Source organism: Ochlerotatus camptorhynchus, unplaced genomic scaffold, assembly GCF_037179485.1.
Source record: "Ochlerotatus camptorhynchus isolate MF236.1 unplaced genomic scaffold, CSIRO-AGI_Acam_v1.1 ptg000361l, whole genome shotgun sequence".
Classification (NCBI taxonomy): Eukaryota; Metazoa; Arthropoda; class Insecta; order Diptera; family Culicidae; genus Ochlerotatus; species Ochlerotatus camptorhynchus.
Genome location: NW_027040849.1, coordinates 8,201,675 through 8,228,798, shown reverse-complemented (window position 1 = coordinate 8,228,798; position 27,124 = coordinate 8,201,675). Strand labels below are relative to the sequence as shown.

At 39.3% G+C, this 27,124-nt stretch overlaps 1 protein-coding gene across 1 annotated transcript in view; it reads right to left on the bottom strand.

The window, feature by feature from the left end:
• Positions 1–22,393: 22,393 nt before the first annotated feature.
• LOC135709597 (uncharacterized) overlaps positions 22,394–27,124 on the bottom strand; it is a 57,349-nt gene continuing 52,618 nt past the window's right edge. The window contains exons 2-3 of the mRNA XM_065231987.1: positions 22,965–23,065; positions 22,394–22,492 (exon numbers count right to left, since the gene is read on the bottom strand). Coding sequence (XP_065088059.1) covers positions 22,394–22,492; positions 22,965–23,065 — 200 coding nt within the window. The remainder of the gene's footprint in view (positions 22,493–22,964; positions 23,066–27,124) is intronic.

The following is a 27,124-nucleotide window of genomic DNA, read 5'->3' as shown; positions in this document are numbered from 1 at the left end:
AATTTCTAGTGGAAAATCTGCACCATTCTGATGATTGGAGGGAAGCTGCTTTACTGAAAATTTATGATGAAAAATCTGAAAATAGGGGCAAGCTTTATTTGGTGGCAAACCTGCAACATTCTGATGATAGGAGAAGCAGTCTATATTGAAAATGTCTGGTGGAAAATGTAAAAAAAGGAACCAATCAGAAGATTAGAAAGGCAATTTTTATTGAACATTAACGGTGAAAAATTTGCATAGTTCTGGTCAATTGCAATTTTCTGGTGTAGAATTACCTGGGGGCAAGTTTGTATTGAAAATTTATAATGTAAGATTTGCAACAATCTGTTGCATGGAGGGGCAAGCTGATTTGAAAATTCCTGATGTAAACATTGCACAGTTCTGGTGAATGGAGGGGCAAGCTTTATTGAACATTTCTGGTAGAAAAACTACAACGTTTTGGTGAATGGAAGGACAACTTAAACTTGACTTCCGAGAAGAACCTCAAGGGTATTGAATTCTGAGGACAGTTCCAAAAGAAAAAAAAATATGAGATTGCTTTCATGAAAATTCTGCGAATAATTTCTAGTCAATCCTGCAGATAGGTCCAAGATAATTTAGAAAATAATACCGAGAGAATCAAATTTTGAATGAAATTCCAAAGGGATGTTGAGGAAAATTTCAAGGAAATTCCGAGGATAATTTCAAGCTCATTCAGGAAATAATTTCTGGAGGATACAGAGGAAATTCTTCTGAAACTTTAGAGGAATTTTAGTTCGAAGGTGGTCTGAGAAAAAAAAAAGTCCAGAAATATTCCGAGAAGAACCTCAAGGATATTGAATTTCTTAGGACAGTTCCAAAATATTTCTGGGGAGAATTCAAAGAAAATTCTGCGGATAATTTCTAGTGCCTCCTGCAGATAGTTCCAAGATAATTTTGAAAAGAATACCGAGAAAATCAAGTTTTGAGTGAAATTCCAAAGGGGTTTTTAAGCAAAATTTCAAGCGAATTCCACGGATAATTTCTAGCTCATTCCGGGAAAAATTTCTGAAACTCTAAAGGATTTTCAGTTCCATGGTGTTCTGAAAAAAAAAATCATGAAGAGTTCCAGTGGACTTCTAAGAAGAATTTCAATAAGAGTATCCGAGAAGAACTTCAAGTATATTGAATTCTGAGAACAGTTCCAAATGATTTGTGGGGAGTATTCCAAGAAAATTCTGCGAATAATTTCTAGTGAATCCTGCAGATAGTTTCAAGATAATGCCGATAAGAATACCGAGAAAATTAATTTCTGAGTGAAATTCCGAAGGGATTTTGAGGAAAATTTCAAGGGAATACCGATAAGTTCTAGCTCATTCCGGGAATAATTTCTGGATAATACTGAGGAAGTTCTTCTGAAACTTTAAGGGAATTTCAGTTCCAAGGTATTCTGAGTAAAAGTCAAGAAGAGTTCTAAAAAAAACTCCAGAGGACTTCTGAGAAGAATTTTAAAAGAGCTCATAGAGTTCTAAAAATTTCGAAAGGAACCTCAAGGAATTCTGAGGATGGACTTTTTCGCAACTGTACAAAATTTAAAGACAGCTTTTGAATTTCCTAATTGAAAAGTGGGTATTAGTTTGCCATTGAACCTTGGTCTATTGTAGTCTTACTGAGAATTCATCTAAGTATCATTTCGATTAAAGCCCTACTATTACAACCATTTGACGAACCGATCATCATCGACATCGTCGAGGAGATTAAATTTCCAATTCCATTGGCTGTCTGAAAACAGTTTCCATTGCAGAACATGAACCACCACCGGAGCAAAAAATAAATAAAATTAGCTAAATTGAACACTAGGGAAACAGCGGTGGGTGGACAGCAGCATCCACCACGCACTTTGGAGTACTCCCCATCCTCAGATTAAATGCACCATAGAAAAAAAAAATTCCCCTTCTTAACAAGATTCCTGTGCACGCTAGTGAGACTCGCAGAAAGTCTCCCAGGATTCTTCTTTAGCTTGTATGATGGTTCTTCTAGCAATAGATCGTGCTTCTTGGAAATCTTTTCGGGCGGCTTCTTTTTGAGGATCATCAGCGGATAGACGCTTGAGTTTTCTTAAAGCCTTGCGTCGGGTTTTAACTTCGTATCAACCAGTATCGATGCATCAACCAGCACGAAGAAGAAATCTACCACTATCGATTCGCCAAGTGCGAGGCCATCCACGTCGACCCTGACCAGGGATGTTCCGGATTTATCCGATGAGCCTCTGGCGGCAGTTGACGTGGATTTCCCCTATCCTCGGGCAAGTATTTTTTTTTCCCCGATATCAAGTCCAATCCATCCTGCTTCGCTGTCATACCTTTCAGAAAACCAAATAAACTCGAATAGACATGGAACTTCTGTTCATTCGATCAACGAGAACTTCTCATGCGTTGAAGAAACGCGGCTTGGAGGGGGCGAATGTGCTGTACCCTCTTTTCAACCCGTCAACTACTAAACTTCCAATTCTACCGAAACCAAACAAAAAATGGCTATACCTATATTAGGAAACTCAGATGCATCGAGCATGCGTCCATCGACCAGCACGGAGCAGATTATTACTGATTCGCCAAGCGCGAGGCCATTCACGTCGAGCCTGACCAGGGATGTTCCGGATTTATCCGATGAGCCTCTGGCGGCAGTCGACGTGGATTGTCCCTATCCTCGGGCAAGTACCATTTCATGTTCAGTCGTTAGTTCAGTCAATCCTGCTCCATTATCACACCTTTCAGGAGACCGAGCAAGAGATAACCAACGTGAAGCATCTCCTAGTTCTACCAACGGGGGCACAACCAACGAAGATCAAACAACGAAAACACTACTTTTGCAGTGGAACATCCGTGGATTATGGTGCAATCACACCGAACAAGTACATCTAATTCATCATGAGCAGCCAGTAGCTATTGGACTACAAGAGATGATGACGAAAACTCTCAGCAAAACTCTTACAAACCGATATGATTGGGCTCTTTCACACCGTCACTACTGTCAGGGGGCAGGTGCTGTGGGGCTTGGAATTCTGAATGAAATTCCACACCAGATGTACTCAATGAATTCACCCATCCCTCTCTGTGTCGCTCGTCTGAACGATCCCTACAACGTCACCATCGCCTCAATATATATTCCACCCAATAGTAATGAACAAGATATCATTGACACACTCGAAAATATCTTCGCTGAACACCAACCACCATTTATAATTGGAGGTGACTTTAATGCAGCCCATGAAGTCTGGGGCAGTGTAAAATCATCGAAGCGTGGATGGTTACTGCTAGACTGGTTTGTAAATCATCAACTAGTAGTCCTCAACAACGGTGAACCAACATTCATCAGTTCCGTACACGGTAGCACCTAAGCTATAGATCTTACCGTAGTGTCGCAGAGTCTTGCAAGCAAATTGTTTTGGTCCACTGAAGAAGATACTCACGGAAGTGACCATTTTCCCATTCGAACACGTATCCAAAATAGTTCTCCGCAGATTCAGCGTCGTAAGCGTTGGCTGTACAAAGATGCAGATTGGCCAAAATTTGAACATAGTATATTGGAATCACTTTCTACAGAAGAAATAGTACCGATCGAGCGTCTGGGAGAGATTATCGTCAACGCCGCCAAAGTATCAATTCCAATGACATCTGCGAGCTGTAGGGGAAAATCTGAAATCTGGTGGACAAAAAGATATAGATCAGCACGATGCGAACTGAGATATGTATATATGTATGAATATAAAGTAAGTCGGTAGTCGTTACAAGTGTTTTGTCTTTATTGTTGGTTACTCTATGCGTTTTGATTCCCTGATCACAAGGCGAATCGACGGTTTCAAAGCAACTCTTAAACTTAACATTCTTTGAAACACATTTTCAATCTTATCAAAGCCCATTCGTTTAATTCAAATCACAGGAATTATTTCCACTACTCCCGTAGGTGACAAAAGATTACTGGGAAAGAAGACCGACGAGACGCATCAAATTTGATTTCCATTCCCTTGAATGCACATCTTGCCGCGGCGCACACTGGGGCAGATCAGTGATTTTCTCGGAAAAAATTAATAACTTTTGAACAAAGCATCCAATCAGAATACTGTCTTCGGTAAAGTTGTTTGTATTAGTTAAGCGCTTCTTGTGAATAAATTAATTAGTTCGCAACTTGGTCGTAGAGATGGCGCGCGAATCTAACTTTTGAATAAAGCATCCTAGACGTATGGTGTTCTGAACAAAGTTTTTTATCTATTGAAATAAAGGAAAGTTGCAGAAGACATAAAACTTCCATAACCTTTAGTTTCGGAGATATAGCGTATATTGAAAAATATGATGCCAAAATTCTTATTTGTTAACGTTTTGTATATTTTCATATGTTTGCTCTGGTATCTGCATTTATTCCAACGAAAACAAGCTAGGTGCAAATTTTCATTGCACTATTTGTGGAATTTATAGTGGTTTTAGTGAAGTATCTTCGAAAAACATGATATTTTACCTGTATTTAAGGTGGGTGGAATTCTCGAAAGGGCAGCTAAGGGCAGCTGGACTTTGTCTCTTTTGTTAGCTCATGTCATCGTCTAACATATACCAGAAAACTGAAGACATGATATTCGATGATTTTTTTAAATTTCACTTTATATATACCGATAAAAACATCCTTTACATTGAAATGAACTGTTTCACAAAATGGAAAACATTATATAAATTTTTGACATGTCACCATTTTTAAATGCTGTGCTAAATTTTGAGATTGTTTACTTATTATGAGCTGCTAGCGAACCAGGGGTCTGGCTGGCGGCCATGTTTTTGATGCTATCATCTGCTTTTGATTCTCTGCTTACTACACGATTATCCGTCCCTTTCCACCATGTATACGTCAGCTCAATCAGCTGCATTACCCAGGTAAAGTTGTATATGTGACATCATCGTACAAGCTGTGTGCTGCCGTGCCAACGCGATCGTGTACAACGTACAATTATCGATTACTTTTTCGAAGAGACGTACCAGCTTTTGTAAACAATGCATTTGATCGTCGGTTTGGTGTAACTGGTAGCTCATCCACGCATACTAACACCACTATCATGCAGGAGAAAATTTCCCCTATCTGATGGAATTTTTTTTCTCGTCTCAGTTCAGTGATCAATTTCCGGTGTTGCGCAATAATCCACAAAGTTGCTATAATGGATTCACCTTCAATGTAAATTTTCAACAATTGTTTATTCTATGCCATATGCTCAACATGCATTTAGTTTAGTGGTGTGTGTGTGTGTGTGTACAATCTAACCCCCACTGTCCGGCAGTGTTATTATGGAAGAAAACTGCTTTTTATTACCCTTAAATTAAAGCAGGTTTAGTCCGGGAGTTAGAAGGTGTTAGCTCTATTGCACCTCCAGTGACCCATTTCAGAATGCCTGGTAATTCACGACCACTCCGAGGTCACTTTTACTTACAATAAGCCCCACATGTTCACTCTACCTTTATCAAATGGATAATGGTATCATAAACACACTTCCAGATTCAAAAAATATTATTTCCAAATCTGGCACGTATATAGTTAAATTTGTTCAACTGTATTAAATCGACTTGAATGGACATTTCTTGCCAATTTTGTTTCGAATACCTCTTGATTCATCTGCTGGCAGCACTTACTGGCCCTTACCGGCGACCAACTCGCTTGATTCACTCCATCTTGATGACCTTCTGTTTGCCTATCAGCCTCTTCCAATTTTTGTCCTTCAGATACAAATCCGGAATAAGATCTTTTTTTTACACAATCAATTTTAGAGTTTTTTTTAATCGTTCAAATTTGATAAAATCCATAAAAACACAGAGACTTTTTTTTTTAGCAAAATCAAAACACGTCATTTCAATCGCCACATGAATTTAGTTTAGTGGTGTCTCAAAATTAATTTTAGTAAAGATAATAGATCACACAAGCACATCAAACTATTTTTCCAACCAGATCCATTAATTACAAGCCTACGAAAAAGACCGAAGAAAAATTCAGCCCAATAAATAAAAAAAAAAAAAAAAATAGCGAGGTATTGGCATTATTACAACCACCGGATTCATTTGACGCTAGTGACAATTAAGGACAACTGATTACTAAATACTTTAACTTAAGAGATTGTTTAATCTTTAAACCATTACTGCTTCTGCAATTTAAAAAGTTTAACGAATAAAAATTATACATAACTGACAGGTTTCCTTATTAGTAGTGATACGTGATAGTAACGGTTTACAAAAGGTGAAATTAAAAAAAATTATCGAATATCATGTCTTCAGTTTTCTGGTATATGTTAGACAATGACATGAGCTAGCAAAAGAGACAAAGTCCATCTGCCCTTAGCTGCCCCTACGAGAATTCCACCCACCTAAAATACAGGCAAAATATCATGTTTTTCGAAGATATTTCACTAAAACCACTATAAATTACACAAATAGTTCAATGAAAATTCGCACCTAGTTTGTTTTCGTTGGAATAAATGCAGAAACCAGAGCAAACATATGAAAATATACAAAAAAGTTAACAAATAAGAATTTTGACATCATATTTTTCAATATACCCTATATCTCCGAAACTAAAGGTTATGGAAGTTTTATGTCTTGTGCAACTTTCCTTTATTTTAATAGATAAAAAACTTTGTTGAAAACACCATACGTCTAGGATGCTTTATTCAAAAGTTAGATTCACGCGCCATCTCTACGATCAAGTTGCGAACTAATTAATTTATTCAAAAGAAGCGCTTAACTAATACAAACAACTTTACCCAAGACAGTATTCTGATTGGATGCTTTGTTCAAAAGTTATTAATTTTTTCCGAGACAATCACTGATCTGCCCCAGTGTGCGGCGTTCGGTAGTGCGGTTTTCCACGAGTAGAATCACAATAAACAAAAAAAAAAAAAGAATTTTCAGCGCATTCAAGTTTCATTGACACGAAATTCAAGCTTCCTAGTGCATTACGGCCCTGTCTTGTCGTCGCCGGGGCTGTCAGGTCAAATCTTTTTCAGCCAAACTGAACCTCATCGCAAAAGAAGAGGGACAGTGAAGTGCCCTCCTGAGTGTTCGCCTTCGTGCACAGACACCTGAAAATGTGCTAGAAAAACAACGCACCGTGGGATTTTGTTTTTTTCTCGTGAAAAGTGCTGATTCCGTGTTCTGAAAATTTGACTAAAAACTCCCACTGTGCTCTGCGACCGGTCCCGATGACAACGGGCAAAGTAGAGATCGTCATCGACGTTGAGAATGCTCTTCCATGTCGAGGGGATCGCCGTCTGCCTCAGCACCGGGGAAAAATAAACCCCACTAGAAAAAGGAAAACCTCCCTCCCGGTCTCTCTCACACAGCATCGACCAACAGCAAAAGCAAATAAGAAATACACGAACGATGATGACATGAGAGAAACAGCATCAAACACATCACTTTCAATTATTGTCATGTCACCTGGCTCTTCTCCGTCCAGTCTGAAGAAGTCTGCTTTTCACTCGCTGCCAGTCGGTTCACGGGCGGAAAAAAATTCGAATCACATTCGGCAAGGTGCTTTGTCAGGTGAATTGCGATTCGTTGGAAAAGCTTTTGCTTATTTTCAGAACTTGACGATTCAAGACGAGTGGTGTGGCTGAGGGGGGTTCGAAGCTGCACGTACAAAAGTGGATCATCCCTCAACAGGTGTGCTGCCATCGGAATTAAGGCAAATGAGAGGTGATTGTTGACAGCTGGTGGGTGTTGGGGAAATTGTTCATGGAATTTCATTGCACTCTCTCTATCTCTGCCTCTGTTTCGAAGAAATGTGCTGTGCAATTTTGATGCCTACCATAATATTAATGAATAATCAGAGGAAATGGAGATCTTGTACGGTTCTTGATGGGGCATCAGCTCTTAAAGGGAGATGTGTCGGTACAGAAATACCACCATTTGACGTTCTTAAACGTCTTGGAAATCCATCTTTTGATCTGGAAGATTAACCGATGAGTTGTTTTCCCGTACTCAAGCCCGAGGAAATTTTCAATTCACAAAACAATTCAGCAACTCACACGTCCACTAGTCAAAATTGAATGACTTCCCTCACAAATCGATTGACTACCTGTATAAGAAACGAGAATAGAAACGAAACAACATGATGAAAGTCGAAATCAGCCATAAAAATTCAACTCGTGCAGAACCTCTCCGTCCGCAGGATCTACCGTTTTTTCCCACTTCATATTTGAATGACGATAAGTTAATACCACAACCTTCGCAGCCGGCACCGGACGATGATTGAATAGAAATAATAATATTAGCAGTTGATGCGGACCGAACGAATGGCTGAAACAAGGTGGCAGCTCAGCTTTAGTCACTTTTGAAGGCTTTCCACCCATCGTAACGATGATCTGTAGGGCAATGATGACGACGACGACGATGATGATGATGATGATGATGATGATGATGATGATGATGGTTATTGCTTGTCCGCATCGTAAAACGGAACCGTCTTGTGTTCCTGGCCGGTCGGATGGTCATTTTAAGGGCCCTTGGATGGCGATTTTGTTTCGTCAAATGGCTTTTTCCGTGGGTGGACGCATAAATAGTTTAAGGTGAAACACGAGCTTCCAGGGATTTAATGGCCTTCGGGGGGTCGCGTCGTTGCGGCAGAAGTGAATGGATTGAAAATAAATGGCATTGAATTATGAGCGGAACGCTTTGAGGGATTTTCGACATTGAATTGCTTTGGAATGAATTGTTTTGGCCTCGAGTGGATCACGGGTCCTTTGGATCGTTTAGTGGCGGCGGATAATGGGTGTAACGTGACGTATGCTGTTCCGTCTACTTACTTTTGGTGAGGTAAATTAAAGAGCTGGTAAACTTTGAAAGTTCTGAGGATGATTTTGAAGTTGCCTCCCTGGTACAGTACTACCGAGGTACCGTAAACCGGGGCAACATTGATAGTTTTTTAAAGTATATTCTAAATAATTTTTACGCCAATGAATGTTTTTCAAATTTTATATTTTTAAAACAAGTACTGAGGATCCAAGTGTCGATTCGTTTGTCGACATGTTTAACGAAAATTAAAGCATTTGCACTTTTTTTTTTAGTTTTGTGACCGAACTTCAGTTTTTTGATTTGGGGTTACTTTGATAATGCTCGATGAATGTAGAAAAAAATGGGTGAAAGTCAAACAATTTAGTTCTTTAAATATGAAATTTTGAATGAGTATATAATCAGAAAATATCATAGGTAATAAAAATACCACATTGAATTTGTGATGGCTATATAGGAAATACATTTCATAAGTCATGGTTTGAGTGCTTTTTCAAACAGGCGAAAACACGAAAATTGTTTTTTAATATGTTTGTAAAATATGTAACACATACTATATTAAAACTGTATACGACATCAACGGAAATACCCTAAGCTACAATATCGAACCAATGTTTCTAGTTTGGAAAAAGCGCAGCGACTAAATTTAATCTTTACATTATACTATCAAAGTTACCCGCATTATCAAAAAAACGGGGTATTTCGAATGTTGAGACTTTAGAACAAATGTCTAACAAAATAATTAATAATTTCAGGCAAAAATCGTTGCAATTCTCAATTGCTATGATTAATTCCCTGTATACTTAGATAAGATTAAGTGCTAGTTTTCAATTTGAGGATGTAAACCTGCTTAAAATATTGAATTGCCAAGGCAGGAACAATGTAAAAACACTTAGATATATATCATAACAACTAAGGCTGCTAAGCTACTGTAGTAACTGAGGCACCTAGGTTAAAATTAAATGTAATTTATTAAGAATTTGGAACAAATAAAAAAAAGATAGCAAAAGCCAAAGCCGTTCTCTAATGCTTTTTATTTCAATTGTTGGGCATTCAATTTTGCGCCTCTAATCCTCGAGATAAGGTAGGGCAAAAGTTCGGTTTGAGGTTTTTGAAGGTAATGCAATCTAGCTTTCTATATTTCAACAGTTATTGAGGAGGTATTTTAGAGATAGGCTATAGCACAAAAATCGCACGGCCAATGAAAGGAATTCAAAATTGAATCGAATTTGAAATGAGAATAAGTAAAATTGTCGTTGATTATCCAGAAAAACACACGTCTTGAATATGAGGAAAACCGAGCGATATCTCCCTCAATCTAATAGTGTACTAACAGCCAGTTAATAGTAGTTGTAGATTTGAAGTTTTTCACCCAATTACATTAGATGAACTTAGAGTTATTTGTTTTTAATTAGGAAAATTGGCTGGAGTAGATCATGTTAATGCTAGAGTTATTCAAGATTGCTTTCATGTCATTGGCCACATCTTGCTGGATCTTATTAATGAATCATTACAAACTGGACATGTGCCACAAATTTGGAAGGAGCCCTTAGTGGTCCCTATTCAAAAAGTTGCTGGAACGATTAAAGCCGAAGAGTTTCGTCCCATCAACATGTTGCACACATTAGAGAAAATTTTAGAACTTGTTGTTAAAGGCCACCTGTTGGAGTATTTAAATAGTAATAGTTTGTTGATACCAGAACAATCGGGATATCATGAAGGTCATTCTTGTGAAACCACGTTGAATTTGGTATTAGCGAAGTGGAAAAATAACTTGGAGCGTAAAGATACGATTGTTGCTGTTTTTTTGGATCTTAAATGCGCTTTTGAAACAATTTCTAGGCCCTTATTGTTGAGATCAATCAAGCGCTTTGGAATTACGAGTACTGCATATACATGGTTTGAAAGCTTTTTGTCTGACAGAACTCAACGGACTGTTTTTAATGATTCTGTTTCCAGCCCCGTGGGGAATAACCTTGGAGTGCCCCAGGGAAGTGTATTAGGGCCTCTGTTATTTATTATGTATATTAATGGCTTGCGACGTGTTTTACAATTTTGCGACATTAATCTTTTTGCAGATGATACTGTGTTATTCATTGCAGCTAAGGATTTAGATGATGCCGTTTTACACTTGAATTAAGATTTGTGTTCTCTAAGTAGATGGTTGAAGTATAAGCAGTTTAAATTGAATACAAGTAAAACTAAATTTATGGTAATTTCGCGGACTCGATTAAATGAGAACGTCTCTGTTGTAATTGATGATGAGACTATTGATCGCGTTCAGGAGAATAAATATCTTGGCGTGATTATTGATGACACACTTAAGTTCAACTCTCACATTGACAATGTCATCAAGAAAATTGCCAAGAAGTATGGAATTCTATGTCGACTGAAAAACGATTTAACTATTGCCAGTAAAATACAGCTATACAAATCAATCATCTCTCTTCATCTAGACTTTTGCCCCTCCATTTTATTTCTGGCCAATGCAACACAAATATCGAGATTACAGCGCTTGCAGAATAAAGTAATGCGTTTGATTTTGAGATGTAATAGATTCACTTCCTCAACTTTGATGCTAGACGCCTTACAATGGTTGTCGGTGAAGCAAAGAATTGTATATTTGACTATGGTGTTCATTTTTAAAGTAGTTAACGGTTTGTTGCCTCGATATGTGTGTGATCGAATTGAAAGAGGAAGTGACTTTCATAGATATAATACTAGAAACGCGGTTGAAATAAGAACACCACATTTCTTGACTTGTGCTTCACAAAATTCATTATATTATATAGGAATAAATGTTTTCAATTCGATGCGTTGACATATCAAACGTTCAGCAACACTTACCGAATTTAAAAGACACTGCATTTCACACGTTCAAACTGTCTTTTGAACAGTTATTCAGTGATTTTTTTTTTATGAATTGACAAATTATGTATTTTGACGAAGTTATTTCTAACGGATTATTTTATATGGATAGCTGTCATAACGACTTTTTAATAATTATTGTAGCACTGCAAAAACTATTTCTGTTCGCCACTAGGGTTATGATGGATTTTTAATATTTGATTTAATAGTAGATTAATTTAAAAAAAAAGTAGTCTACAAAGGTTTGAGCTTCGCGCGCGTATTACGGATATAGAGGACTGAATTTAATATTTAAAAACGAATGCAATTTTGAAGCTTATTTGATAGATACCTTGAGTTAGTAGTAAGTTTTCTGGCAAATGTTAGGGGTTCGTGAGCATTCTTGACATTGCTGAAATTATGATAGCATCAGATTGCGGGGTTGCTAGTGTAATAGGATGCTTTGTTGATTGTTCATTAACTCTTGATTGCTTGTAATACTTATGAATATTTTAGGTGCACAAAAAAGTGAACCAAGAGGTGGACGCCTGAGCTTTTCCACATTTATATCGCTGTGAAGCAACTGTAAACTCTAGAGGGAATTTATATCTGTTACTGAAACCAGTTCGATTTTGTTTGCCAACCTGGTTAAAATGTCATATTTAATTATCTTAAAGATAAATCATCCAGCTCAAACCTTTGTAGGGGTAAGAGGTGGGACCATCATCATCATTCTTTACTACTGGACTAAGTAAAATGTTGATCGATTTTCCTCATACAGTACCGTTAGATTTTGGCAACAATACCACTAATCGCCATCTTCATTTGAAGGTAGATGTTTCGTGATCGGGATGTGTCGAACAACCGTCACGCTACCGTTACCAGAACGCTAAAAAATTCGTGACTGCTTCATGAAAGGTGAGCTGCTTGCGATTCAAGGCAAAAGAAGACTGCAGAGAAAATATATATAGGGTATACGTCCCTAACCTCGGTCTAATATGCAGAAATTGATTACCTTTTTTAATCATAACTCATCAAAAAATTTACCTGCAAACGATATTGAGGTTGAAATAAATTTAAACTGAATTAATCCTTAATGAACTTAAACCTACTTAACCTAAATGAACTAACTAAATCTAAACTTAAAGTTAAATCATAATTCTATAAATTGAAACGAATCTAAAACTAAAACGATATCACCCTAATCCTAAACCAGAGATGATAAGAGAAGAGAGAAGGAAACTGCGAGCATGCGCATACACACTGATGTCCACTTGTAGTGGTCACTAAGTACATTGTAAATAGGTAGGATAGAGGAGACAATTGTAAATACAGTCAGGAATCCTTATTGCCGGGGTAACGGCGGGGCGTGAATAAGGAACCGCGAATAAGGATACCCACAGCTTATGGGATTTTCACTAATGGGGGCTGTAGTGGATTATCTCATTTGTTTCAATACATAAAGCTATACTGTCTTCGACAAAGTTGCTGTACTGGGTTAGACCATTGCATTGTAGGGTATTTGACAGTTTTTCTTGACCCGATGGTCACCATCTTGGATTCCAATATGGCGTCTGGCATCGATTTCCGGCCTCTACACGTCGTTCCCTTTCTGGAAATATCCGTATTATAGGGTATTTGACAGTTTTTCTTGACCCGATGGCCACCATCTTGGATTCCAAAATGACATCTGGCAACGATTTCCGGCCTCTACACGTCATCCCCTTTCCAAAAATATTCATATTGTACGGTATTTGACAGTTTTTCTTGAACCGATGGCCGCCATCTTAGATTCCAAAATGGCATCTGACATCGATTTCCGGCCTCTACACGTCATCCCTTTTCCGGTTCCTGTTCTCACATTGCACAGCAACATCTTATATGGACAAGCTTTGGAAACATAACATATTTAGGAAGTTCATGTGTACACTAGCGCCAGGTAGTGTGAGAGTTCTGAAATAATATGACGATCATCCGAAAGGACTTAGTCATCTGAACAACTTTGCTCAAGACAGTAACCTTCTATATGGCCAGGTTCTCGAGATACAGCTTATACAGGAAATTTACTTGCTCACTAGCGCCGCGTAGTGAGCGTGTTTTGAACTAATATAACCATCATCCGAAAGGACGTGCTCACCTGCACAACTTTGCTGAAAACAGCAACTTTCTATATGGCCAGGCTCTCGAGATACAGTTTATATAAGAATTGCACATGCACACTAGCGCTGCGTAGTGAGAGAGTTCTGAACTAATATGGCCACCATCCAAAAGGACTTGGTCACCTGAACAACTTTGCAGAAGACAGTAACTTTCTATATGGTCAGGATCACGAAATATTCTATGTTGGAAATATGATCCATATATTATAGCGCCCGTCATAAGTAACATAAAAGTGAAGCGCCTCTAGCGGCGTAGTTCCCAATTTAACCTGAATCCAATGGCACAGGCTTGTTGGGCTAACCCAGTACAGCAACTTTGTCGAAGACAGTATAGCTTTATGTATAGAAACAAATGAGATAATCCACTACAGCCCCCATTAGTGAAAATCCCATAAGCTGTGGGTATCCTTATTAGCGGATAGCCCGGCAATAAGGATCCGGCAATAAGAGATACCGGCAATAAGGAATCCGGCAATAAGGATTTCTGACTGTATAGGATAGTACAAAACATACCGTCGGAAGCGATACATCCCTTTTTCTGTCCTGTTGTCCGGTTGTGCAAGAAAAGGCAAAGAAGTGCAATAGTTCAGTTACTTAACGAATTCCTTGGTGGTCCGAAAGTGTTCCTTGGCGATTTATTAGTTTAAGTGGCTAATCAGCATAAAGCAATCCCCGAATCGCGCGCAGTGTGTGATCCGGTAAGCCCCATGAATGTCGTTTGCTATCAGGAACCACGAAAAGTTGAAAAACTTACTTTTTTAAGCCGAAAACTCTCCAGGGACATGGATGTAATATCGGTCTATTGTCCCCAAATTGGGCCTATTTTTCTATAGTCTATTCATGGATGCAACTTCATCACATCCTGAATGATCCTCAAAAGAACGCTCTTGGTAATGTTTTTTTTGTATTTTTTTCTAGTTTCTGTCACTGTTAACTTAATACTCTTCATTCTTCAAAACATTTCACAGACAAAATTTTAAGAAAACTACATTAAATCACTCAAATTAAAAAAAAATAAAATTTCGCGGCCGCAGAATATCGAAATCAAAACATTGTGATGTTCATCATACAGGTTCGGCAGGCAAAATCTCACTTCCTGTTCGTTCCTTATCATTCAAATGCAAACCACATTGTTGACGTTACTCTTATTACTTGAGTAAGAGTAAATTTAAATGAAAGAGACAGTGATTTTCTTTGTGCGTCCCTCTTTTGCTCATAAACTGACTGCGGCTGTGGAATAGATCTAACGACGTTTTCATCACTAGCTAAAGCCCCACGTTGCGAGAGCATTAACTTCGCGTATGAAGTAACATAAAAACACTTTGAATGTAACAACTCAAGGCGGCAGTAGCCGTCAACAATGCTGATGATGGTACAGCACGCAACAACTACCCTACTGCCTTCTCTCTGAGATGACCAAGTTGGTCATGACGAGAGGAGCAACACAATAGTTGGGTAAAGAAGAATTGCATTATAACACACCATCGACTGGAAATGCTCTCGCAACGTGGGGCTTTAGGTAGTGATGAAAACGTCATTAGAACTATTCCACAGCCGCAGTCAGTTTATGAGCAAAAGAGGGACGCACATTTTTTGCCTGTAGACTTGGAGACATACTTCAAGTCTCCGCGTACATCGTACGGGTTAGGCAAAAGATGTGCGTCTAACTTTAAAAACTGTCGCATTAATGGCCCTTCGCTAATTTTCAACTTCTATTCAATTTTCATACTGCCGTACTCTAACGGAACTATCCACCTACCCTCTTCTAACCAACTTGTCCACAGGATGTTCAAAAATCGTTCAGAAGCATATGACTGTTGGAAACGCGATAAAAATAATGCTAAAAAATGGCACAATTTTGTTAAGCTACGCAACATAACTAACCGTACGGTTAAAAACACTAAACGTGAATACTTTGCTTCCCAACTTAGTGCATTTCTTCCTGCTAAAAAACTTTGGAATAATATTAAGCGACTCGGGTTAAAAGGTTCAAATATGAATGTTGGTTGGGGCGATGTCACTGCTGATTCATTGAATTATTACTTTGTTTCACATTTTGCCCCATCATCGTTTATTGAAACTGAGCAAGTTGATGAACTTTCTGCTAATTTTTTATTCAGATGTATTACTAGTAATGATATTTTGGAAGAGTTTGCGTCTGCTTCATGTGATTCTGTGGGTACTGATCTCATTCCTCTAAATATTTTGAAAGTGTCCTTACGTGTCACTCTACCTTACATCACAGACTTATTTAATTTTTGTATAACCACTTCAGAATTTCCATGTTCATGGAAAGTGGCTAAGATTGTTCCTATTGGTTGAAACAATCTCTTTTTTAGTACTCAGGGCAAACCAAGGGAAGAACAGATGAATTGACACTTACCCGATCGTAGATAGCCTCACAAAGGTAGATTTATTCTTTGACATATCCAAATTCAATTTAACCAAAAGTATTTGAAGTGTACATATTTATTAATAAAAAAACTAATTTGGAATAGGTTTGAAAAGTTCTTATTCAAAGCAATTCACTTTGCAAAATTTAATTGAAACGCTCGGTGGCTAGCATGCTGCGTTGCGGCCGATGGTTGGATGGGCGCCGTCAAGCTCGGAGGATCCAGCCGGACTGGCGATCAGCAGATCGACCACAATAGTGGGCAAATCACGAGGGAGAGATTGATAGTGGTTACTCACGTACCTTATCGTGCGATACGCCGATCGCTTCGCAGGGTGTTTGTAGTGGTATGGGTTGCGAACTACCAACTGGGGTCGGGTCGCGTGTTAACGGATGAACGTTATGTTGACGGCAATTAGCCGATCGCGTTCGGGCTGATGATTTGCGGCTGCTCACTAGCAAGGCCGCGCCTGGATATCGAACGAGGATTCGTTCACAAGTCTTCTCATCCGCGCAGGATGGCATTCACCGACTACACGGGACCGTATGTTGACGGACGGTCTTCTTTCACTCTCGAGATCACCAGATTTTCTTCTGTGCGCACTAGAGTGGAATTTTATAGGTAGGGAAGGGAACTAACTAAATCGGGCACGTGTCGCATGGTTCGATCATTAACGTCCCCAGGCAATCCGATCAAAACCACCACACAAAAGGTCCAAAGGACACCACTCTACCTCTTTCACCTCCTAGTAAATGTGTCAGTGATAAGTCACAGTCTCACCACCTAAAGTTTTTACCGCACTCAAACTGCCCGATGTAACTTTTTCGGAGATGATTCTCCAATCAATAGCACTCGAGTAAAAAATCGCGTAGTCGAACTTCCTGGTGATTTTTCCAAGAATCAAAAGAGACCCTCTCACTGGGTGGAATGCCTTATATACCCTCTGCTCTCCTGTCGCTGATCCCCGCTCTCTCTCTCTCTCTCTCTCTCTCTCTCTCTCTCTCTCTCTCTCGGTAATCGCCCACTTCCTGTTGATGCCAGAGTTGTAGACGCCATGTTTCGTGCAGATGATAACGCCATTCGTGCTCCCGAGATTTAGCAGGATTTGTGTTGACGGTTGCTTAAAACTAGATTTCCCTATCTAAGGTTTTTTTTAATAATTCTTGTTTGGGAGTAATCTAGTCGCGCCTTCGATTAGTATCCTAGCTATTAACAGAAATTAAAATACGTTTAGTTGTAGCATACACTGCTATCTTTGATATTTATCAATTCATTTAATTTCTGTTGGGTTTTAATACCATTTCAATGATTTCAATGTCATTTTAGGAAAAACAATGTTTATCATAGATAGGTTGTGCCCTGGTTTTATTTATATATTATTTTTACTGCACCTATTTCCTAGTGAGATCACTCCCCTTCCATAGCTTCTCATCCATTTCTAACAAAGCTACGTTTCTAGCGATTGGAAACGCGCCCTAACGCCTGACAGCGAAATTACGCGCAATGGATGAACAACCATGGGACTCATTTTGGTAAAGATGGAATGTTGATTGAAAGTTTTGAATACAAACAAATCATTTAGCTTCGGGACTATCCAAGAACGAGTTGTAACCCGTTGGTTACATGGTAAGATTGACAATCCAACTACAGAAAAGGATTATCACTATTTGCATACTTTGTGCTCTGTCGAAAATTTTTGAATCAATTCTATCCAAACAATTAAACGAATATCTTAAAAATCATAATCTGCTATGTTCTTTACAATCTGGTTATCGTAAGAACTGCAGCACGATTACAGCTCTTATAAAAATTGAAGACGATTTAAGAAATGCTCTTGATAACAAAATGTTAACCATGATGGCGCTCTTAGATTTCAGCAAAGCTTTTGATTCATTTGATCATCGGAAACGCTGCCAAAAACTCACTAGTTGTTTTAAAATTGGTAATTCCTCAGTGAATTTAATTGAATCATATTTGGCTGGCCGATCACAGTATGTTGAATTTAATAACATGCAATCCAATTAAGTGCATGTTCTGAGTGGGGTTCCTCAGGGATCCATCTTGGGACCCCTAATTTTTTCTATGTTCATCAATGATATGCCCAACGTTTTATCAAATTGTAAATTTCACTTATATGCAGATTGTGAGGTTTGGACCGTATCCCACCGGAATCACCCAACCCTCTTGGAGAGCAGGCACAACCTACCTATTCAACTGCACTGCGACGAAAGAGGATGAACGAGATGCTTGCTGATTGAAGCGTCGTTGGGTGGTCAGATTAAAGAGGATGAATAGATTCATCCTGTTCATCCAGTTGACAGCTCGTCGAGGGGTTCATCAATGGATATTGCACTATGACTGAATGGTAATCCATTCAGTCAATTGTGCACCTCACATCCCACTCCTTCTCTCAAGAAAAACGAGAAAAAAAATCGCTGGTGCTCATAGCTTTAGGGTGCTTGTTTTTCTTTAAATAATATCAGTCCATTTCAGCAGCCTATATGGTCTGTGATGTTGACCCCATGATACCTGCACAAAGTTCATTTTTTCTTTAATATCTGATGCACCGCAACTTTTTCAGCCAACTGGATTCATAGCGTCTTAGTAAAAGTCCCAAAAAAAAAATGGAAATCTAACTGCGGATGACAAGTGGCAAACCATAATGCTACCATAGAGGTAACTATAAGACCAGAAGGTCCCGAAGAAACGTGCTCAATTTTTTTTTTAATCTGAACTTTTGGAAATGATTTCTAGTAATCAAACATCAAGACTTCTGAGAATTTTGCATTCTTGTCAGTTTTTATAACTTGCTTTCTAATCTTCATTGCCTTAAATTCAAACTCTCCTCAAAATTCATGCATGCCATTGCAGAAGTGCCAAATCTGTTTTTGAAATATAATACATCCAAAGAAGTGAAGTATATCTTTCATTAAAACGATATTTGAATAAATCTGTTCACTGGAGTAGTTACTGCTACCGGATGGCTTCAAATTTATTCAGAGAAATTCCAATCGATTTATTGCAACAAATTGTCCTATTCCCTCGTCTTAACAAATATAAAGTTAAAACAGAATCGGTGGATAAAATCTGGGTCTTTTTTTGCAATAAAACTCCTTTATAGGAATAACTCCATCAAAAAGAAAATATTGATGACTTTAGCATTTGCTGCACAAATACTGACAAATACTGTAGCCACGAAGTCAGCAAAAGCTTCATGAGATTCTTGTTCTTCTTCTTATTCACATTTCAAGCTAATTGCTTAGCGCATATTAGTTTACTGCGTGCTCTCAACTTAGTGTTCTAAATGCACTTCCACATTTATTAATTGAGAGCATTCGATGCCAATATCAATGCATGAATTTATATATTGTATGGCAAGCACAATGATACTCTATGCCCAGGGAAGTTGAGTAAATTTCCGACCCAAAATATTCCCTCGACCGGAACGGGAATCGAAACCGCCGCATCCGGCTTAGCTTCAAGAGATCTGATCAGTGAATTTCATGTCCCGTATGAATCTATTCGGTATTCTGATCCAATATTCTGGATCTCAGTAAATGTACAATGATCGAACCCTCAACTTTCTGATCCTTTTAATCGATTCATTCTTCTCTTCAGAATCGGTGTCTCACTTCTAACTACGTTCAACTGTCAGAAAGGGTAATCAATTAAATTATAATTTTCTAGCTATCATCACGAATCACCTTTTTACCTTCTAGTAATCCTCAAACTAAGGCACTCATGATCGAGTGACTCAACATACTCAGATACGTCTCTTCGAGATTCTCCCGCGTCATTCTATGATCGACCATCTATTCCTGAGCGATTTTATTCCTGAAGATCCGCCCTTTCGAGTGGGTGACCCACAACACTCGGGAAATCCTTAAGACATGCCTTTCCTGAGCGGGTGTCCCGTCACGCTCAATAACTTGGCGATTCCCAAGATCCGCCTTCTTTGAGTGGGTGTTCTGCCACACTCAGGCAATCATCACGACTTGCCTTTTCTGAGCATGTGTCCCGCCATGCTCAATAACCTGGAGATCCTCAAGATCCGCCTTCTTCGAGTGGGTGTTCCACCACACTCAGGCAATCCTCACGACTTGCCTTTTCTGAGCGGGTGTCCCGCCACGCTAAATAACCTGGTGATCCACAAGATCTGCCTTCTTCGAGTGGGTGTTCCGGTAGAACGTATATTTAAAAAAATCCTTTACTACTTCCGGAAGTAGCTTTCCAACGGGCGTTCCAACTTGTGGAAAAACAAATTCACAGACCTTCTTACGAGCCTCCCACTTCGTCACTAAAGGTTTGCAGTAATCTTTCCACCGGGCGTCCCACACCATGGCAAAGATAGTCTTGTAGTAGGCATCTGACACCACTGTTCACCAACGAGCGTCCCACTTCGTGACATACTTATCTTCCTTCAGGCGTCCCACTCCGCGGAAGATTTTTCTTCGTTGTCGTCCAATCACTGAATAATCATTCCACCGGGCGTCCCACACCGTGGCAATGATTACATGACTTAGCCGTCTTGAACCACTTTTTCCACGGGCGTCCCACCACAGGTTTGATACCTGTTATGATTGCAGCAAAAATGATTATACTAAGATAACACGGCAATCATATTACCACAAACGAAGTGACAGACGACTTTCTCCGAAGAAATTAATTTAAATAATGTGGTTCTCTGTAATAGAATTTTAGTCCACCTTCCGCCCCTCACCGCCAGGTTCGCTAGTATTTTTGCTTTGAATTAATTCAAGTTGGTTTTGTGTGCAATGATCTGGCAACCCTCCTTCTCGCTCGCGTTGACGTGGTGCTGTTTTCTCACTCAGCGAAGGAAATTTTGATTAGAGTGAGAAAGTAAGGAACAATCAGCGCGGGAACCGTGTGCGTTACTGTAGGTGTGGCAGAAGGAATGTTGACAACTCTTTCGTTCTCACGGTGTTCTTACGCATGATCCAACGTTACGTCACACTAGATTATGCATAAGAACGTCGTGATAATGAAAGTGCTAACTTGTTTCCTTCTGCCTCACCACAGCACTTGCGATACTCCGTCGGTTTCAGGTGCATTCTTTGTGTCATAGAGATTGCTGACGTTTATCTTACGCACACTACGTCACGTATACGTGTACGCAAAATGTTTTCATCGGGATCATACTTAAGCAATCTCCACCAGTCCAAACACTAGAAGTTTTGGAAGGTTCTCCCTCAGTACCTGAAAGCAGCGTGATTGGCGTTGACGGTGACTCTGTAGCTCTTTACTCCTATGAGAAAATCCATAAGCAAACGTCAGACTGTGCGTGAAACACTGCGGACTTCGTACTATCCTTTCACTCCATCGAAAATTCCCATAAGAAACTGTCTACATTTGCTGGAAGAGCAAATTTTTCGACAGTGCCGTCAACGCCAATACCAGCTGACATTCGCTTAATGTGGGTAGTGAAATCCGGAACATTTTCTCACTTTTGAGCATCAACGTCAACCCGGTTTCGAATCGCATTCCCACTTGAGGTGGCACCGTTGGCAGTAATCCACTGCGCCGTGTGAAAGACCTGACTAGTGCTGGAAAATTCACCGTCTAAGGAAGGTCACCATTAAAATTAAATCAACCTAATTTTCTTCGCTGTAACGTACTCCGGATCAGACTCGCTGGTGGACCGTTTTCGTGGGACGGTTTTCGACCCGAAAAGCTACAATTTGAACAGTTTTTCAAAAGATTTCTGGCAGGCGTCTTGGGACGCACGATCTCATGTCCCACCGAGGCATTCGTTAGCGTGTCCGTGTCGGAACGGATGAACTCTTAGATCGACTGCAATTCTACCATCGATTTTCGGCACTGCTTTTTTGGTTAAATTCACACGATAGTTGAAATCGAACACGGTCGACGATCCGGCGGAGGATGCTTCGTCTTCATTGTCCGAAGAAGTCAACGATTTGATACGACCGGTTTGGCTCGAAGCAATTTTTCGACGGAAGTTCCTCGAAGTTTTCGACGGAAGTTCCTCGTGGCAGTGGAATATAAATGCCACGCTGCTGCATCTGCTGACTAAAGTCGTCCTTGTTGTTGCACAAAGGGCACTTGAAAAAGTACCCCGCCGATTGGGCAAACTGTGCCATGCAGCTCCGATGGAACCAGACATTCTGACAGCACGAATCGATTCCAGTTTCCTGTACGGTCCCATCTCATCGTAGCAAATCCCACAGGCTTCGGTCCCGGATTATTTCACCTTACCCACCAGCGCTACGTGCTTATCGCACCACGACTGGAACGTATCCACGTAATGCGACAGGCACTCATTCTGCATCCCACAAAGCGTCTGAAATGAACGGAAGCACTTCTTCGTGCAACACAAAACGTTCGCATACCGTTCCTTGGGGCCCATGCATTAATTATGTCACGCTAAATCGAAGAGAAATTTACCTCCCCCCCCCCCTATCGTGAAGTTTTTCCAATACCTAATGCATTGCTTGTCACAAAATCTTAGACCCCCCCCCCTAGAGCGTGACATAATATATGCATCAACCCTTGCAGATGTAACACTTTTGTCCTCGCATACGAGCTTCCTCATTTCTGATGTCCTCCTCCATGAATCCGAAGATTCCCTCCTCGTCTTCAGGTAACAAGGTACACGTAGCAGGTATAATGACTAGTTTTGCCACGTATAGTAGACCAGTCCAGAATAGTGCATCGTACCGCAATCATGCTCAAACGCTTGACATACAGCATCTCTAGCCGTAATAAATTAAAAAAAAAAAAATAAGTTTCATCCAATCCTCCTTCATTCTCACCTCCAGCACGTCGATCGCCTCTTTGATTCGATGGATCTCGGCATGATTTCGGAGTAAATTCTCCTCCTTTAGATCGCCCTCGTCGAGAGCTTCCGGTTCCGCTACGGAGTAACGAATGCATACCGAGGATGGCCGCAAAAAAAAAATTATAATAAAATAACGAAATTACAATGAATTTTACGGTTGAATTTTGGGCACATTACAAATTTATTATTAAATTATTGGAAAGGAGAAACAATAAATTTCGTTTTTAACGATACAATTATCAATGAAAATTAATTTGATGAGATCAAATTTGTTCGACAACAATCAATATTTTTATTGTTAAGATGCTTAGCCTAACAAGCCCCCTTTTTTATTGTACATTTCTCATATACCATGATTTTCGTTGTGATTTTATGGTAGGGGTAAGAGGGGCATAGTGAACAAGTGGGGCATAGTGAGCATCGCATGCCTCAGCTTGGTCTTCCGGCCGTTCGGAACAAATTGGTAGGTGGTAGCCTTATACATTTTATGAATAATCAGCAATGGAAATTTGCCAAAAGGTATAAGGGGATTTTTATCAGTGCTGGCATCGGTAGCATTGGTGCTCAGTACGGAAAACCAGATCGACGAAAAACAAATCAAAGGAAAAAAAAAAAGAAATTAGATTAACAGAACTTTATCTGTACAAGTTCAGAAAAAGTTTCATATTTTTGAATTTCCTGCAGCGTTTTAAACTTTTTTCGAACAGTCCGCAATTCAAAAACCCAGTAAAACATTACTGACTGGATTAATGTGTATATGTTATGTGCAGCTTAGCTGCTGTAATATTCAACAACTTTTTTTACTGTTTCCCTAATAAAAAACTACCATACATGAACGAAAACCCAAATAATAAAACTATTCAACAAATGGTTTGGATGATACCCCGAACACGTCGTTAAGCAAAATAACCATAACAATTTTATTAGGGTTGGTTTTCAATTTCAGATTGAATTCCAATTTCCCATTTGCATCGACGTAAAAACTTGCCGCAGCTTGTTAACCGAGCTTGTGCTGCATAGGTGGAAGAGATTACTTCGTTGAAAGCTCCATCTGCATGATAACTGGAAAGTTTGATAACTGGTACTTGTCGATGACGATGATCTCGTCTAATCAACCAATTCGACAGGGACATCCACTACCCGCACCCGTACCGGAAAATGTTTTGAATGATGAATAAGAAGAGGCTGAGCAGTCGAGGCAGCAAGAGACAAAAGCGTGACATCAAATCCTATGTCCGGATCGATTCTTACAGAAGTTTCAATGCGCCACCTGTTCGGAAAGGATTCCCCGTGACATGAGCGAGCGTCACTACGCGAAGCATGCCGGCCATACCTATCGGGTTGATATCGATCCAGTGATCGATCTGTACGACGAAACTACTGCCACGGCGATTGTAATCCGCTCCATGAAAGTGCAGCGGCAAGTGACGATCTACTGCGACAAATGCAACGTGCCTAAGAAATCGGCTTTCTGATTAGTATTCCACCGGTTGGTTTGGCAAACACGACCAGTACTCGCACTGTCTGGTTCTGCAGAATAATAAGAAGAAGCTGGAGCAGACAAAACTGATATCCGGCAGCTTGGGTGGATCCTTCCAGTTCCGCTACGGAGGAGTGAATGTATACCAGCATACCGAGTATGGCCGGGTTCTGTTTGGCGTCTAACAACGATGTATATGTCTTCTCGGTTGCGAATGACTGTGACTTAGGCTTCTAGCACGGACTGAAGAAATCTGTAGCAACAGTTGCAACAAGCGCGAGTCATTGACAGCTCAACATCGTTTACTTGTAAGCAAATGTTAACCCGATGTGTTCATCCCTAATCATTTTGGCCTATGGTCTTTCATTATACAAAAGAAGCGATATAATGACATGCTGTTTGACAACAGGCTCTCCCTTTCAATTTTCGTTAGAGAAAAAGAGATAACAGGCGGTACCCCCTAGTTTAATCTAGTACATATGAGTAGATAGTGTTGCCGTGAGGTACACTCGAAAATTGTAAATGTAAGTGCGTCAAATCAAATTTCGAGCCGCTCCGTCTGTCACTTCGTTTGTGATATTACACTGCAGGAAACTATTGTCACTTTTGAAAGGCAACGTAACGAAGAAAAAAAAAACAAACGCGTCAAAGCAAAACAAAATGTCTTATCAGGAACATTGACAATGCACACTTTTTTTTTGTTGGTATCATTCCATTCCACTCGCGGTTCGCGGTTCGCGCTTCACACTTTCTCATAGACCAGACGAAAATTTGACGAATATACACGTTGGACTTTACGACTAGCCTTTCTTTTAAATAACACTTCAATTTCCACTTCTTAGCCCTCTCAAATCGTTGGGTGATTCTAATGGAAATGGTTCAATTTATTTTAGCACTGAATAGTAGCTAAAACCTGGCAGGATCGCCATTGTGAGGTTTGGACCGTATCCCACCGGAATCACCCAACCCTTTTGGAGAGCAGGCACAACCTACCTATTCAACTGCACTGCGACGAAAGAGGATGAACGAGATGCTTGCTGATTGAAGCGTCGTTGGGTGGTCAGATTAAAGAGGATGAATAGATTCATCCTGTTCATCCAGTTGACAGCTCGTCGAGGGGTTCATCAATGGATATTGCACTATGACTGAATGGTAATCCATTCAGTCAATTGTGCACCTCACACAGATGACTGTCAACTATACATCTCTAGCAAATTGAATAATATTTCTGAAACTATATCATTATTAAATAGTGATATAGAAAATATTTTAAAATGGTGAGAAACTAATGGTCTTATTTTGAATAGGGTAAAAACACAAACTATTATTTTTAGATAAAAACGAACTGGTATTCAGGATATCTCATTAGTTAAAATGGGTGGTGATATCATTATGTATTCTGACACAATTAAAAACCTTGGTATTGTAATGGATTGTAACCTCAACTTTAATGCTCAAGTCAATGCTGTGTGCAGCAAAGTTTATTGTACGCTTTACTCCCTAGTTTTGTTACGTCACTCCACGCCTCAACATATCAGACTTCACCTTGCTAGATCCTTGATTATTCCGTTATTTTTGTACGGGGATATTCTCTTTAGTTTAACTTCTAAGACAAATACAAAGAAATTAAACTTGGTATTTAATGCCGTTACCAGATACGTTTACGACCTGCGGAAATACGATCACATTTCTAACTTTTCTAATTTATTACTCGCCTACGATTTCGTCAACTACATGAAACTTAGAATGTGTATTTAAACTTTTAAAATTTTAAACGAAAGTCCGATATATCTTCGAAACTTCTTTATTAACTCGCAATCTTCTAGGTCAAGTGTTTTAATTATTCCAAGATGCTCGACACATTTTTTAAGTGAATCAATGTGTTATCGTTCGATTCGATTATGGAATGAACTACCGAGGGAATGCAAGACAGCAAGAAGTTTGACAACATTCAAAAACTTATGCAGCAACTATTTCAGCTAGGTTGATAGGTACATCGGTAGTGTAATAGTAGCATATACTCTGAAAATCATTTGTAGATTACTTGTGCTATTATTCTTGTATTGTATAAATAAATAAATAAATAAATAAATAAAGATCATTCTCTAGCTAATAAATTATCACACTAAAGCTTCATGTTAGCATTTCCAACCAACTCTGAAAATCTCTAACTTCGCGTATGAAGTAACATAAAAACACTTTGAAGATATTTATATAAAAATTTGAGATTTAAGTTGAAAACCGATGGAATCCACAAATGACCGCTATTTTGTTTATTTTGCCTTGCCACCTCAAATTTTTGGCGACACAGATCTCAGAAACTAAAAGGATTTCGTGTGCCAAATTGTAATCACTCTTTTGCTGAACTGCAGCATACATGTCATTACAATTTCATGCACGGAAACTTTGTCGTTTCTGGGAATCAAGGCGCCAAAAATTCGAAATGGTAAGGCAAAATAAACAAAATAGCGGCCAATTTTCGGATTCCATCAACTTTCACCTTAAGAGAGTAATGATATTACCCCGAGTATTACAAAAAACAACATATTTAACAATTCAAAAACAAAAAAAAACAAGTAAAAAGACAAATGAAAAAAAAAACCTCTTTCCGAATTTGAGAAGACATTTTCTTGTTCATTTGAAACGTCAGTTCG